The following is a 12,876-nucleotide window of genomic DNA, read 5'->3' as shown; positions in this document are numbered from 1 at the left end:
AATCACTGCAGAACCACGCAAGAGTTACTTGAGAGTCACCCCATCATCACTCCAGAATCAGCCCAGAATTGCCCAAAAATCACCCACAGACATTCCAGAGTCCCCTGTATTCACTCCATAATCAACACAGGATCATCCCAGAACAAACTCGGAATCTGTGCAGAATTTCTCCAGCATAAGCCAGTGTAGTTTACAGGACTGAGACATGCAGTGCTGCGAGACTGTCCCACACACCTGACTATGATGCACTGCTCCCTCTCCAGGCTCTGGCTCAGTGTGTACGCAGCATCAGCAATAGCAAAGATGTGCCTGTGAGTCAGAAAACATGTGTTACCAACTCATTCCTGATCTACACTTAGACTGAACATCCCACACAGTGCTTCTGAGACAGCCCAACATTTATCCTAACAGCTGCCAACACCCTACAGCAAAAAGGTTCATGGTTAAACCATTCAAATAAATGTTGATACTGCCACACAGGTAGGAGTTACATTCCGAATGCAGCTCCATCATCTCAATCCCTGATGTTCAGGAAGCGGCAAAGTAGAACCATGTGAACCATGGCAATGCATATGGTTACCATCGATGCCAGGTGAGACAGCATGCTAGTACAGAGCATGGGAGAGACTGTATACTCATTGTCAATACCACTAAGATTGTGGCAGTTAGGAGGCAGATGTTTGCCCAAAAAGGAGCTGGTCATATAATTTGTTCAGTGAACAATTTTTTTCCCATCTTAATTTCTATCCGTAAACTTTGTTAATTAAGGTGGGCAAGGAATCATAGAAAACTTAGGGCATAAAAGGAGGCCTTGCAGCCCATTACCTCTGTGCCAGCAGGTTAGTGATGTGGAATGGTACACTCTCCATTTTAGGCATCCAATGTCAGCACACTCCAGATACAGAGTAAAGCTCCCTCTACACTGTCCCTATCAAACACTCTCAGGACAGGTACAACACGGGGTTAGATACAGAGTAAAGCTCCCTCTACACTGCCCATATCAAACACTCCCAGGACAGGCACAGCACAGGGTTAGATACAGAGTAAAGCTCCCTCTACACTGCCCATATCAAACACTCCCAGGACAGGTACAGCACGGGGTTAGATACAGAGTAAAGCGCTCTCTACACTGTCCCCATCAGACACTCCCAGTACAGGCACAGCACAGGGTTAGATACAGAGTAAAGCTCCCTCTACACTGCCCATATCAAACACTCCCAGTACAGGCACAGCACGGGGTTAGATACTGATCAGCACACTATAGGAAGGAAGTGATTTCACTAGAGAAGGTACAGAGGAGATTCACCAGGATGTTTGCCTGATCAAAAGAAACTGGATAGGCTTGGGTTTTCCTTGGAGCAGAGAAGGCTGGGGGTAGAATCTGATTGAGATGTATAAAATTCTGAGTGGCGTAGACTAGGTGGGTAGGAAGAAACGTTTCCCCTTAGTAGAAGGATCAATAACCAGGGTGCATAGATTTAAGTTGAGGAGCATTAAATTTATAGACGATGTAAGGACAAACTTTTTCACCCAAAGGGTGGTAGTATCTGGAACTCACTGCCTGAAGAGAAGAGGTGAGAACTCTCATATCATTTAAGTTTTTAGATGAGCATTTGAAATGCCGTAGCATACAAGGCTACAGACCAAGTACTGGAAAATGGGATTAAAATAGATGGGGGTTGATGGGTCGAAGGGCCTCTTTCCGTGCTGTAAAACTCTATTGCTTTATGACTTATCCCTTCCCAATTCTTTGTGCACCTTGTTTTTCCTCTCTAATGTTAAATAAAATCATATGAAACAGGAAAGGAGTAGGCAACTCTGCCCCTCAAGCCTGCTCCACTGTACAGTAAGATCATTGCTGCTCAGATTATGGCCTTAACTCCACCTTTTTTCCTGCTCCTATAACTTTGACACCCTTGGAGGTCAAAAATCTGTCTAGCTCAGGCTTGAATAATATTCTATTTTTCTATTGTTCCTGCCAAAGTGGATATCTCACAGTTTCTCAAATAAACTCCAGCTGCCGAATGTTACCCCACTCACTTCAACTACCTTATTGCATTACAGACTCTTGGTATCAGAACCCCAAGAAATTTTACCTTGCAGAATAGCAAGAACAGTGACAGTGAGGAAAATCAAAGTGAATTCCTGAAAGCTATGGCACACCTTTGGTCCAGTGGCAGATTAACTACCACCCGGACCCCGAGGCTGAGTTTTAGTAAGGCCCCCTGACCTTGTCCCCTGCCCCACTCTTCATTGAATAGAATAAAGTGACACTAGATAACTTAGATCATTGTACTATGTATAATGTACTACATGTATAATATCATAAAGCTATATGAATCAATTACAGCCCTTTTATTCATTTATTTTTCATTTTCTTTACATTCGTACTTTAAAAAGCTTCCGTGTTTTTTGGTTTACAAAAGTGTCAATAACAGCATGTAAATCAACAGATCGAAGCATGTCTGATTCAATGTGCATGAGTGCCTGATGACTAAGTTCCTCATCGCTCATTGTTGAGCGCAAATAGATTTTGATCCTCTTCAGTGCTGAAAATAAACACTCACCTGAACAGTTAGTGATTTTTTTTGCTCCCGGGCCCCCCTCCCTTCCGGGCCCCTACGCTTAAGCCTACTCAGCCTAATGGTTAATCCACCACTGCTTTGGTCCCAGGAGCAGTGAAGGAGCCCCCACGATCCCATCAAACGTCGGTGAATTTTTGGGTGGAAATGAAAGTAATTTTGTTGAGATTTTTGAGTGTAGAGTATAAGTATTTATGAAATCTAGTATTACTTTAGCAAAGCTTACTTTGTTTAACTCTTGTACAATCGAAGTTTTGTTTAAAATGTGAAATCGCCTGGCATATTCAGTTGATAACGGAGTTTGAATTTCTTTTTAAAAATTGCAGGTCTCCATGAGGGGATCGAGACGAGGTGACTGGGAGCGAGGAAGTTAGCTCGCAAACAGAGAAGGGTTGGAGACGGTGCAAGAGGGAGGATGGACGGGGGATAGAGAAGGGGAGAGCTCAGACCAAAGGATTGAGATGTGTTTACTTTAATGCCAGGAGTATAGTGAATAAAGGGGCGGCACGGTAGCACAGTGGTTAGCACTGCTGCTTCACAGCTCCAGGGTCCCGGGTTCGATTCCCGGCTCGGGTCACTGTCTGTGTGGAGTTTGCACATTCTCCTCGTGTCTGCGTGGGTTTCCTCCGGGTGCTCCGGTTTCCTCCCACAGTCCAAAGATGGGCGGGTTAGGTTGATTGGCCAGGTTAAAAAATTGCCCCTTAGAGTCCTGGGATGTGTAGGTTAGAGGGATTAGCGGGTAAAATATGTGGGGGTAGGGCCTGGGTGGGATTGTGGTCGGTGCAGACTCGATGGGCCGAATGGCCTCCTTCTGCACTGTAGGGTTTCTATGATTCTATGATAAAGGGGATGAGCTCAGAGCGTGGATTGATGCCTGGAAGTGTGATGTGGTGGCCATTACGGAGACTTGGATATCTCAGGGACAGGACTGGATACTACAGGTGCCGGGATTCAGATGTTTCAGGAAGGACAGGGAGGGAGGCAAGAGAGGGGGTGGAGTGGCACTGCTGATCAGGGATAGTGTCACAACTGTAGAGAAGGTGTATGCTGTGGAGGGATTGTCCACAGAGTCTCTGTGGGTGGAAGTTCGGAGTGGTAAGGGGTCGATCACTTTGCTGGGAGTTTTCTATAGGCCGCCCAATAGTGACAGGGAGGTGGAGGAGCAGATAGGGAAACAGATCCTGGAGAGTTGTAATAATAGCAGAGTTGTTGTGATGGGAGACTTTAATTTCCCAAACATAGATTGGAATATCCCTAGGGTAAGGGGATTGGATGGGGAGGAGTTCGTTAGGTGTGTTCAGGAGGGTTTCCTGGCACAGCATGTGGACAAGCCTACAAGAGGAGAGGCTGTACTTGATCTGATACTGACCAATGAGCCTGGACAGCTGTCAGATCTCTCAGTGGGAGAGCATCTTGGGGATAGCGATCATAACTCTATCTCCTTTATGCTTGCATTGGAAAAAGAGAGGATCAGGCAAGCTAGGAAAGCGCTTATATGGAGTAAGGGGAAATATGAAGACATAAGGCAGCAAATTAGAGGAATAAATTGGAAGGAGGTATTCTCAGGGAAATCTACTGAAGAGAGGTGGCAGTTTTTCAAGGAATGTCTGTCTAGGGTTCTACAGGACAATGTTCCGAGCAGACAGGGAGGAGTTGGTAGGTTAAAGGAACCGTGGTGCACGAAAGCTGTGCGGGACCGAGTCGAGAAGAAAAGGAAAGCGTACAAAAGGTTCAGAGAGCTTGGCGAAGATAGGGATCTAGATGAGTATACGGCTTGTAGGAAGGGACTAAAGAAGGAAATTAGGAGAGCCAGAAGGGGTCATGAGAAGGCCTTGGCGAGTAGAATTAGGGAAAACCCTAAGGCGTTCTATAAATATGTGAAGAGTAAAAGGATGAGACGTGAAGGAATAAGGCCTATAAAAGGTGAAGGCGGGAAAATCTGTACGGAACCAGTAGAAATGGCAGAGGTGCTTAATGAGTATTTTGCCTCGGTTTTCACAGAGGAGAAGGACATGGGTGGATGTACTGTGGGCTTGCGGTGGACTGAAAAGATTGAGTATGTGGACTTTAACAAAGAGGTTGTGCTGGAATCTTTGAATGGCATCAAGATAGATAAGTCGCCGGGTCCGGATGGGATGTACCCCAGGTTACTGTGGGAGGCGAGGGAAGAGATTGCAGAGCCTCTGGCGATGATCTTTGCATCGTCGATGGAGATGGGAGAGATGCCGGAGGATTGGAGGATTGCGGATGTGGTTCCTACTTTCAAGAAGGGGAATAGGGATAGCCAAGGAAATTACCGACCGGTGAGTCTAACCTCAGTGGTTGGTAAGCTGATGGAGAAGATCCTGAGGGACAAGATTTATGAGCACTTAGAGAGGTTTAGTATGCTCAAGAATACTCAGCATGGCTTTGTCAAAGGCAGATCGTGCCTTACGAGCCTGGTGGAGTTCTTCGAAAATGTGACTAAACACATTGACGAAGGGAAAGCGGTAGATGTGGTTTATATGGATTTCAGCAAGGCGTTCGATAAGGTCCCCCATGCAAGGCTTCTCGAAAAGGTGAGAGGGCATGGGATTCAAGGGGCTGCTGCCCTGTGGATCCAGAACTGGCTTGCCCAAAGGAGGCAGAGAGTGTGTATAGATGGGTCTTTTTCTAAATGGAGGTCGGTCACCAGTGGTGTGCCCCAGGGATCTGTTCTGGGACCCTTGCTATTTGTCATTTTCATAAATGACCTGGATGAGGAAGTGGAGGGATGGGTTGGTAAGTTTGCTGACGACACAAAGGTTGGTGGGGTTGTGGATAGTCTGGAGGGATGTCAGAAGTTACAGAGGGACATAGATAGGATGCAAGACTGGGCGGACAAGTGGCAGATGGACTTCAACCCAGATAAATGTGTCATGGTCCATTTTGGCAGGTCGAATGGGATGAAGGAGTACAATATAAAGAGAAAGACTCATAGTACGGTAGAGGATCAGAAGGACCTTGGGGTCCGGGTCCGTAGGGCTCTAAAATCGGCCCCGCAGGTGAAGGAGGTGGTTAAGAAGGCGTATGGTGTGCTGGCCTTTATCAATCGAGGGATTGAGTTTAGGAGTCCGGGGATAGTGATGCAGCTATATAAGACCCTTGTCAGACCCCACTTGGAGTACTGTGCTCAGTTCTGGTCGCCTCATTACAGGAAGGATGTGGAAAAGATTGAAAGGGTGCAGAGGAGATTTACAAGGATGTTGCCTGGATTGAGTGGCATGCCTTATGAGGATAGGCTGAGGGAGCTCGGTCTTTTCTCCTTGGAGAGATGTAGGATGAGAGGAGACCTAATAGAGGTATATAAGATGTTGAGAGGCATAGATCGGGTGGACTCTCAGAGGCTTTTTCCCAGGGTGGAAATGTCTGCTACGAGAGGACACAGATTTAAGGTGCTGGGGGGTAGGTACAGGGGAAATATTAGGGGGAGGTTTTTCACACAGAGGGTGGTGGGCGAGTGGAATCGGCTGCCGTCAGTGGTGGTGGAGGCGAACTCAATAGGGTCTTTTAAGAGACTCCTGGATGAGTTCATGGGACTTAATAGGATGGAGGGTTATAGGTAGGCCTAAAAGGTAGGGATATGTTCGGCACAACTTGTGGGGCCGAAGGGCCTGTTTTGTGCTGTAGTTTTCTATGTTTTGTACGAGATTGTAAAGCTTATTAGACTTCAGTCCCATTAATTTTCACAACTTTTTCTCCAGTGATTGTGATTGTCCCCTCAGTGCCTCTTGATTTTCTGCTATTTTTAGGATGCCTATTGTGTCTGCCCCTGGCAGATACAAAATACTTGTTCAATGTTTATGCCACTTGCTTGTTTCCCATTATTAATTCCCCAGTCTCATTCTCTAAAGGACCAACTTTCACTTCAGCTACTTTTTTCCTTTTCATATACCTGTGGAAGCTTTTGCTGTCTGTTTTTATTTTTCTAGCTTGTTTTCCCTCATACTCTAATTTTCACTCTCTCTTGTTTTTTTAGTCATCATCGAATCATAGAATCCTACAGTGCAGAAGGAGGCCATTCAGCCCATCGAGTTTGCACCGAACACAATCCCACCCAGGCCCTATCCCCATAACCCCATGCCTTTAGCCTAGCTAATCTCCATGACACTAAGGGGCAATTTAGCATGGCCAATCCACCTAACACGCACATCTTTGGACTGTGGGAGGAAACCAGAACACCCGGACGAAACACACGCAGACATGGGGAGAATGTGCAAACTCCACACAGGCACCTGAGGCCGGAATTGAACCCGGGTTCCTGGTGCTGTGAGGCAGCAGTGCTAACCACCGTGCCGCTCCAATCATTTGCTGGTCTCTAAAACCTTTCCAATCTTCTGGCCCACCACTATTATTTGCACAACTGTACAACATTTCTTTTCATTTAAACCATCCTTAACTTCCTGTTGGCCTGGGCTGGTGCTCCCTCTTAAAAAAATCTTTCATTCCCGATGCCATATTGGGTTGCGTCCCCATTTTTGCAGCTGAGTCACAGGCCAGTTTTTGACTTTTCTTCCTCCTGAGGAAGTTGTTTTCTCTGAGACCATCCTCACCTTCAAATCATGTTTGGACTTCGATTTTTAAAGCTGTGAACTCCATGCAACTTTCTTCAACAATAGTAACAACTGTGGCCTCAAATATTTGACAACACTTTCTCAATTTGGAAATCACATTTGAAACTTAGAATCAGCTCCTGACTGATCATTTAGCCCATCCTTGACCCAGCTGACTTTGTTCAATCAACTTTCCTTTTGAACGAGGAAGATACTTACGGGGGGTTTTCGGAGAGCTCTCGCCTCCTGTACTGTCTCATTCTTTCTCTGGAGTATATCCCAACATGTTTGTAGGGGTTCACAGAAACCAAAATGTTCCCAATATAAGTCTGTAAGTGAAATAGAGGAAGAACTCAAAACATTCGACATCACATTACAAATATAACCCTCACCCTGTACTAAATCTCACCTCAATATAAAATAACCTCACCCTCAGTCTCTCTTCCACTGGGAAAAAGATACAAAAGTCTGAGATCACGTACCAACTGACTCAAGAACAGCTTCTTCCCTGATGCCATCAGACTTTAGAATGGACCTGCCATATATTAAGCTGACCTTTCTCTACACCCTAGCTATGACTGTAACACTATATTCTGCACCCTCTCCTTTCCTTCTCCCCTATGTACTCTGTGAACGGTACGGTTTGTCTATACAGTGCTCAAGAAACAATACTTTTCACTGCATCCCAATAAATATGACAATAATAAATCAAATCAAAATAACCCCCCTCAATATAACCCTCACCCTGAAACAAACCCCCCCTCAATATAGCCTTCACCGTGAAACAAACCCCTCCTCAAGAGAGCCCTCACCGTGAAAGTAACCCCCCACAATACAACCCTCACCCTGAAATAAACCCCTGCCTTCAATATAACCCCCTCAATATAATCCTCACCCTGAAACAAAGCCCTCCTCAATATAACCCTCACCGTGAAAGTAACCCCCCACAATACAACCCTCACCCTGAAATAAACTCCCTCCCTCAATATAACCCTCACCCTGAAGTAAGCCCTGCAACCCCCCACCCCCATATAACCCTCACGGAAAGGAGCCTTAGAAAACTGAAGTTGAAGGAATATCCTCCTGATACAGAGGAATGTGGTTGTTAAAGGTCAATTATCACGGCTCCAGGACATGACTGCAGCCGTTCTTTAGGGAAACTTTCATGACTATCAGCTACTTTGTTAATTAACTGTTCATCAACATTCAATTCATAAACAGAACCATTTACTGACCATCCCAGTGTTCAGCTTCATTCATAACCTCAATAACAAAACACCACACACCAATATTTACATATATATATACTCTTGCATCGTCACTTATTCATTGTTAATTGACTCTTAATCTCATGTACACACAGTCATATTCATTTCTGCTCTGACGAAGGGCCATCCAGCCTCGAAATGTTGGCTCTATTCTCTCTCCACTGATGCTGTCAGACCTGCTGAGATTTTCCAGCATTTTCTGTTTGTTTCAGATTCCAGCCCCTGCAGTATTTTGCTTTTATCATATTCATTTCTGTTTTGGTTGTGTCAGCAACCCAGACTAACATCTGTGTTCCGCCAACATTTGTTTTAGAATGAAACAAGCAATATAATGACCAGATAATCTGTTAATTGCGATGTTGATTGAGAGATACCTCTGAGGTGCAGAGGATCTAGTGCATGAATCACAAAAGGCTGGTATACAGGTACTGCAAGTAATTAGGAAAGCTAATAGAATGCTATTGTTTATTGTAAGGGCAATTGATTACAAAAGTTGGGAAGTTATGCTTCAGTTGTACAGAGCATGGGTGAGACCACATCAGGAGTATTATTAAAGGATGTAAATGTGTTGGAAGCAGTTCAGAGAAGGTTTACTAAACTCATACCATGAAGGGTGGGGCAGGTTGTCATATGAGGAAAGGTTGGATAGGATGGGCTGAGGACAGGTTTAAGATCCTGAGGGGTTTCGACAAAGTGGATGTGGAGAGGATATTTCTGCTTGTGGGAGAATCTAGAACTTGGTCACTGTTTAAAAGTAAGGGGTTGCCCATTTAAGACACAGATGTGAAGAGTTTTTTTTCTCAGAGTAGTGAGTCTTTGGAACTCTCTTCCTCAAGACAGTGGAAGCAGAATGAATATTTTTAAGGCTGCGATTGCTTCTCGCAGAATGGCGGCATATTTCTGAAATTCTCTACCCCAAAGCGTAGTGGAGGCTGGATCATTAGAAATATTTAAAGTGGAGGTGGATAAATATTTGTTAGATCGAGGAATAGAGGACTATGGTGAAATGGCACAGAAAAGGAGTTGAGGCCGGCATGGATCAGCCATGATCGTATTGAATGGCGGGGCAGGCTTGAAGGGCCTAGAGGCCGACTCCTGCTTCTATTTTGAGTTCTTGTGTGAGATGGATAGATTCTTAATTAACAAGGGGGGTGAAAGGTTATTGGGGGAAGGTTGGGAATGTAGGGTTGAGGTTATAATCCGATCAGCTATGATCTTATTGAATGATGGGGCAGGCTCGAGGGGCCGAGTGGTCTCCTGTTCCTAAGTCATATGTTTGTATAAATACCTCCCCTGCTCTTCTTTGGAACAATACATGGGATTGTTTACATCCACCCAGACAGGCAGATGGACCTCTGTTTAACACCTCAGCCAAAAGATAACAACTCCAACAGCATAATGCTCCCTCTGTACTGCACTCAAGGGTCAGCCTTGATTTCTGTCCTCAAGTCCTGAAGTGGGATTTGAAACTGGAAACTTATGGTTCAGAGGCAAATATGCTACCAATTGAGCCACAGCTGACACCTGATGTACACTTCCATTACTCCCCTGAACAGTGCATTCATCTATCTCCTCATTCCCACAGTCACTCACATACAATCATTTATATAGTCACAAACACGCGTCTGTACAAGAAATTCATTCTCAATGATTCAAGAATAAGTTGCATAGATATAATGAAGTGACTTGTTAAATACGCTGTTGAAAAAGGTCAAACTGTTTAACCGTGTGATGTTTGAGAGTGTGAGGAAAGGGCACCATTCTGAATGACGTAATATAATGCAAGTATATAAAACAATGACTGATGTAAAAATTACTGATCAGCTTCCTTTTAAAGGGTGAAACCAGCTCTTACATAAATAATGTCTCTGTGGAATCTCCTCTTCAGACTCAGCAACACTGAGCTTTCACATACCTCCCTACGAATCAAATAAAAAGATATTTAGTCACAGTGCAGATGTCACCAGCTGCTCGCTGCAATAACCCGATAACAAAATTCAGACCAGAAATCAAAGACAGTCAGTTGGTGGATCTTTACACTGGAACATGGGAACTCTGACCTTGATTCTCCCTGATGTCTTACCCCTAGAATGACCCAAATTTTAAATCTTAACTTCACAGCACTGACTCTCATAGTCATAGAATCGTACAATGCAGAAAAGGCCCTTCGGCCCATCAAGTCTATGTCAACAATAACTACCACTAAAGTCGCGCTAATCCCATTTTCCAGCACATGTTCCATATCCTTGAATGTTATGATGTTTCAAGTGCTCATCCAAATACCTTTTTAAAGGTTATAATGTTTCTGGCCTCCAATATTTTCCCAGGCAGTGCATTCCAGATTACCCTCTGAGTGATTTTTTTTCTCAAATCCCCTCTGAATCTCCTGCCCCTTACCCTAAAACGATGTCCCCTTGTGATTGACCCCTCAACCAAGGGGAACAGCTGCTTCCTATTCACCCTGTCCAAACCCCTCATAATCTTATACACCTCAATCATGACCCCCACAACCTTCACTGCTCTAAAGAAAACAATCCAAGCCTATCCAGTCTCTCTTTATAGCTCAAATGCTCCATCCCAAGCAACATCCTGGTGAATCTCCTCTGTAACCACTCTGGTGCCATCACATCCTTCCTATAATGAGGTGATCAGAACTACACACAGTACTCCAGCTGTGGCCTAACCAACGTTGTGGACAACACTAACATTACCTCCTTTCTCTTATACTCTATGCCACAACTGATAGAAGCAAGTGTCCCACATGCCTTCTTAACTATCCTACTTATCTGCTCTGCCGTATTCAGGGATCTACTTTATTCATTCGTGGGACATGGGCATCGCTGGCTGGTCAGCATTTATTGCCTATCCCTAGTTGCCCTTGAGAAGGTGCTGGTGAACTGCCTTCTTGAATTGCTGCAGGCCATGTTCTGTGGGTTGATCCACAATGCCATAAGGGAGGGAATTCCAGGATTTTGACTCAGCGATGCGAAGGAACAGCAATATATTTCCAAGTCAGGACGGTGAGTGACTTGGAGGGGAACTTGCAGGTGATGCAGGTCCCATTTATCTGCTGCCCGTGTCCTTCTAGATAGAAGTGGTTGTGGGTTTGGAAATTGCTGTCTAAGGATCTTTGGTGAATTGCTGCAGTGCATCTTGTAGATAGTACACGCTGCTGCTACTGAGTGTCAGTGGTGGAGGGATTGAAGGTTTGTAAATGTGGTGCCAATCAAACAGGCTGCTTTGTCCTGGATGATGTGAAGCTTCTTGAGTGTTGTTGGAGCTGCACCCATCCAGGCAAATGGGGAGTATTCCATCACACTCCTGACTTGTGCCTTGTAGATGGTGGATAAGCTTTGGGGAGTCAGGAGGTGGGTTACTCGCCGCAGCATTCCTAGCCTCTGACCTGCTCTTGTAGCCACTGTGTTTATGTGGTGATTCCAGATGAGTTCCTGGTCAATGGTAACCCCAAGGATGTTGACAGTGGGGGATTCAGTGATGGTAACACCATTGAATGTCAAAGAGTGGTGATTCGTGTGTCTCTTATTGGTGATGGTCATTGCCTGGCATTTGTGTGGCGTGAATGTTACTTGCCACTTGTCAGCCCAAGCCTGGATATTGTCCAGATCTCGTTGCATTTGAACATGGACTGCTTCAGTATCTGAGGAGTCACGAATGGTGCTGCACATTGTGCAATCATTGGTGAACATCCTCCTTCTGACCTTATGATGGAGGGAAGGTCATTGATGAAGCTACTGAAGATTGTTGGGTCTAGGATACTACCCTGAGGGGCTGCTGCAGAGATGTCCTGGAGCTGAGATGACTGACCCTCCACAACCACAACCATCTTCCTATGTACCAGGTATGACTCCAACCAGCAGAGAGTTTGCTCCTGATACCCATTAATTCTAGATTTGTGAATAATTACCCCAAGATCCATCTGTTCCGCTAGATTCCTAGTGACCTTCCACTCATTAAATACTCCATTGTCTTGTTTCTTTTCCAAAGTGCATCATCTCACACTTATCAGGGTTAAATACCATCTGCCACTGCTTGCCCATCTGACCAACCCATCTATATCTTCCTGTAACCTACGACTTTCTTCTTCACTATTAACCACTCTACCAATCTTGGTGTTATCTGCAAACTTATCATTCCCCCCACATTCTCATCTATATCATTTATGCATATAACAAATAATAAAGGACCCAGTACTGATAGAAATTAGGATTGTCTAAGGATACAACATGATATAGACAGGTTGCAGACTTGGGCAGGGAAATGGCAGATGGAGATTAATCAGGACAAATGCAAGGTGATGTATTTTGGAAGATCAAATTCAGGCGCGAATTATACAGTATATATGGCAGCATCCTTAGGAGCATGAACATATAGAGGGATCTGAGCGTACAGGGCCACGGACCCCTGAAAGTGGAAACACAGGTGAATAAGATGGTG

General features: G+C 44.9%; 1 protein-coding gene across 1 annotated transcript in view; it reads right to left on the bottom strand.

The window, feature by feature from the left end:
• myo15b (myosin XVB) overlaps window positions 1-12,876 on the bottom strand; it is a 520,694-nt gene that overhangs the window by 482,344 nt on the left and 25,474 nt on the right. Inside the window, exons 7-9 of the mRNA XM_078226038.1 lie at window positions 10,277-10,340; window positions 7,373-7,482; window positions 235-309 (exon numbers count right to left, since the gene is read on the bottom strand). Of these exons, the coding sequence (XP_078082164.1) occupies window positions 235-309; window positions 7,373-7,482; window positions 10,277-10,340 (249 nt within the window). The remainder of the gene's footprint in view (window positions 1-234; window positions 310-7,372; window positions 7,483-10,276; window positions 10,341-12,876) is intronic.

The sequence above is a fragment of the Mustelus asterias genome, chromosome 12 (assembly GCF_964213995.1).
Source record: "Mustelus asterias chromosome 12, sMusAst1.hap1.1, whole genome shotgun sequence".
Taxonomy (NCBI): Eukaryota; Metazoa; Chordata; class Chondrichthyes; order Carcharhiniformes; family Triakidae; genus Mustelus; species Mustelus asterias.
Note: the sequence above shows the minus strand (reverse complement) of the source record. Positions and strands in the feature narration are given on the sequence as shown.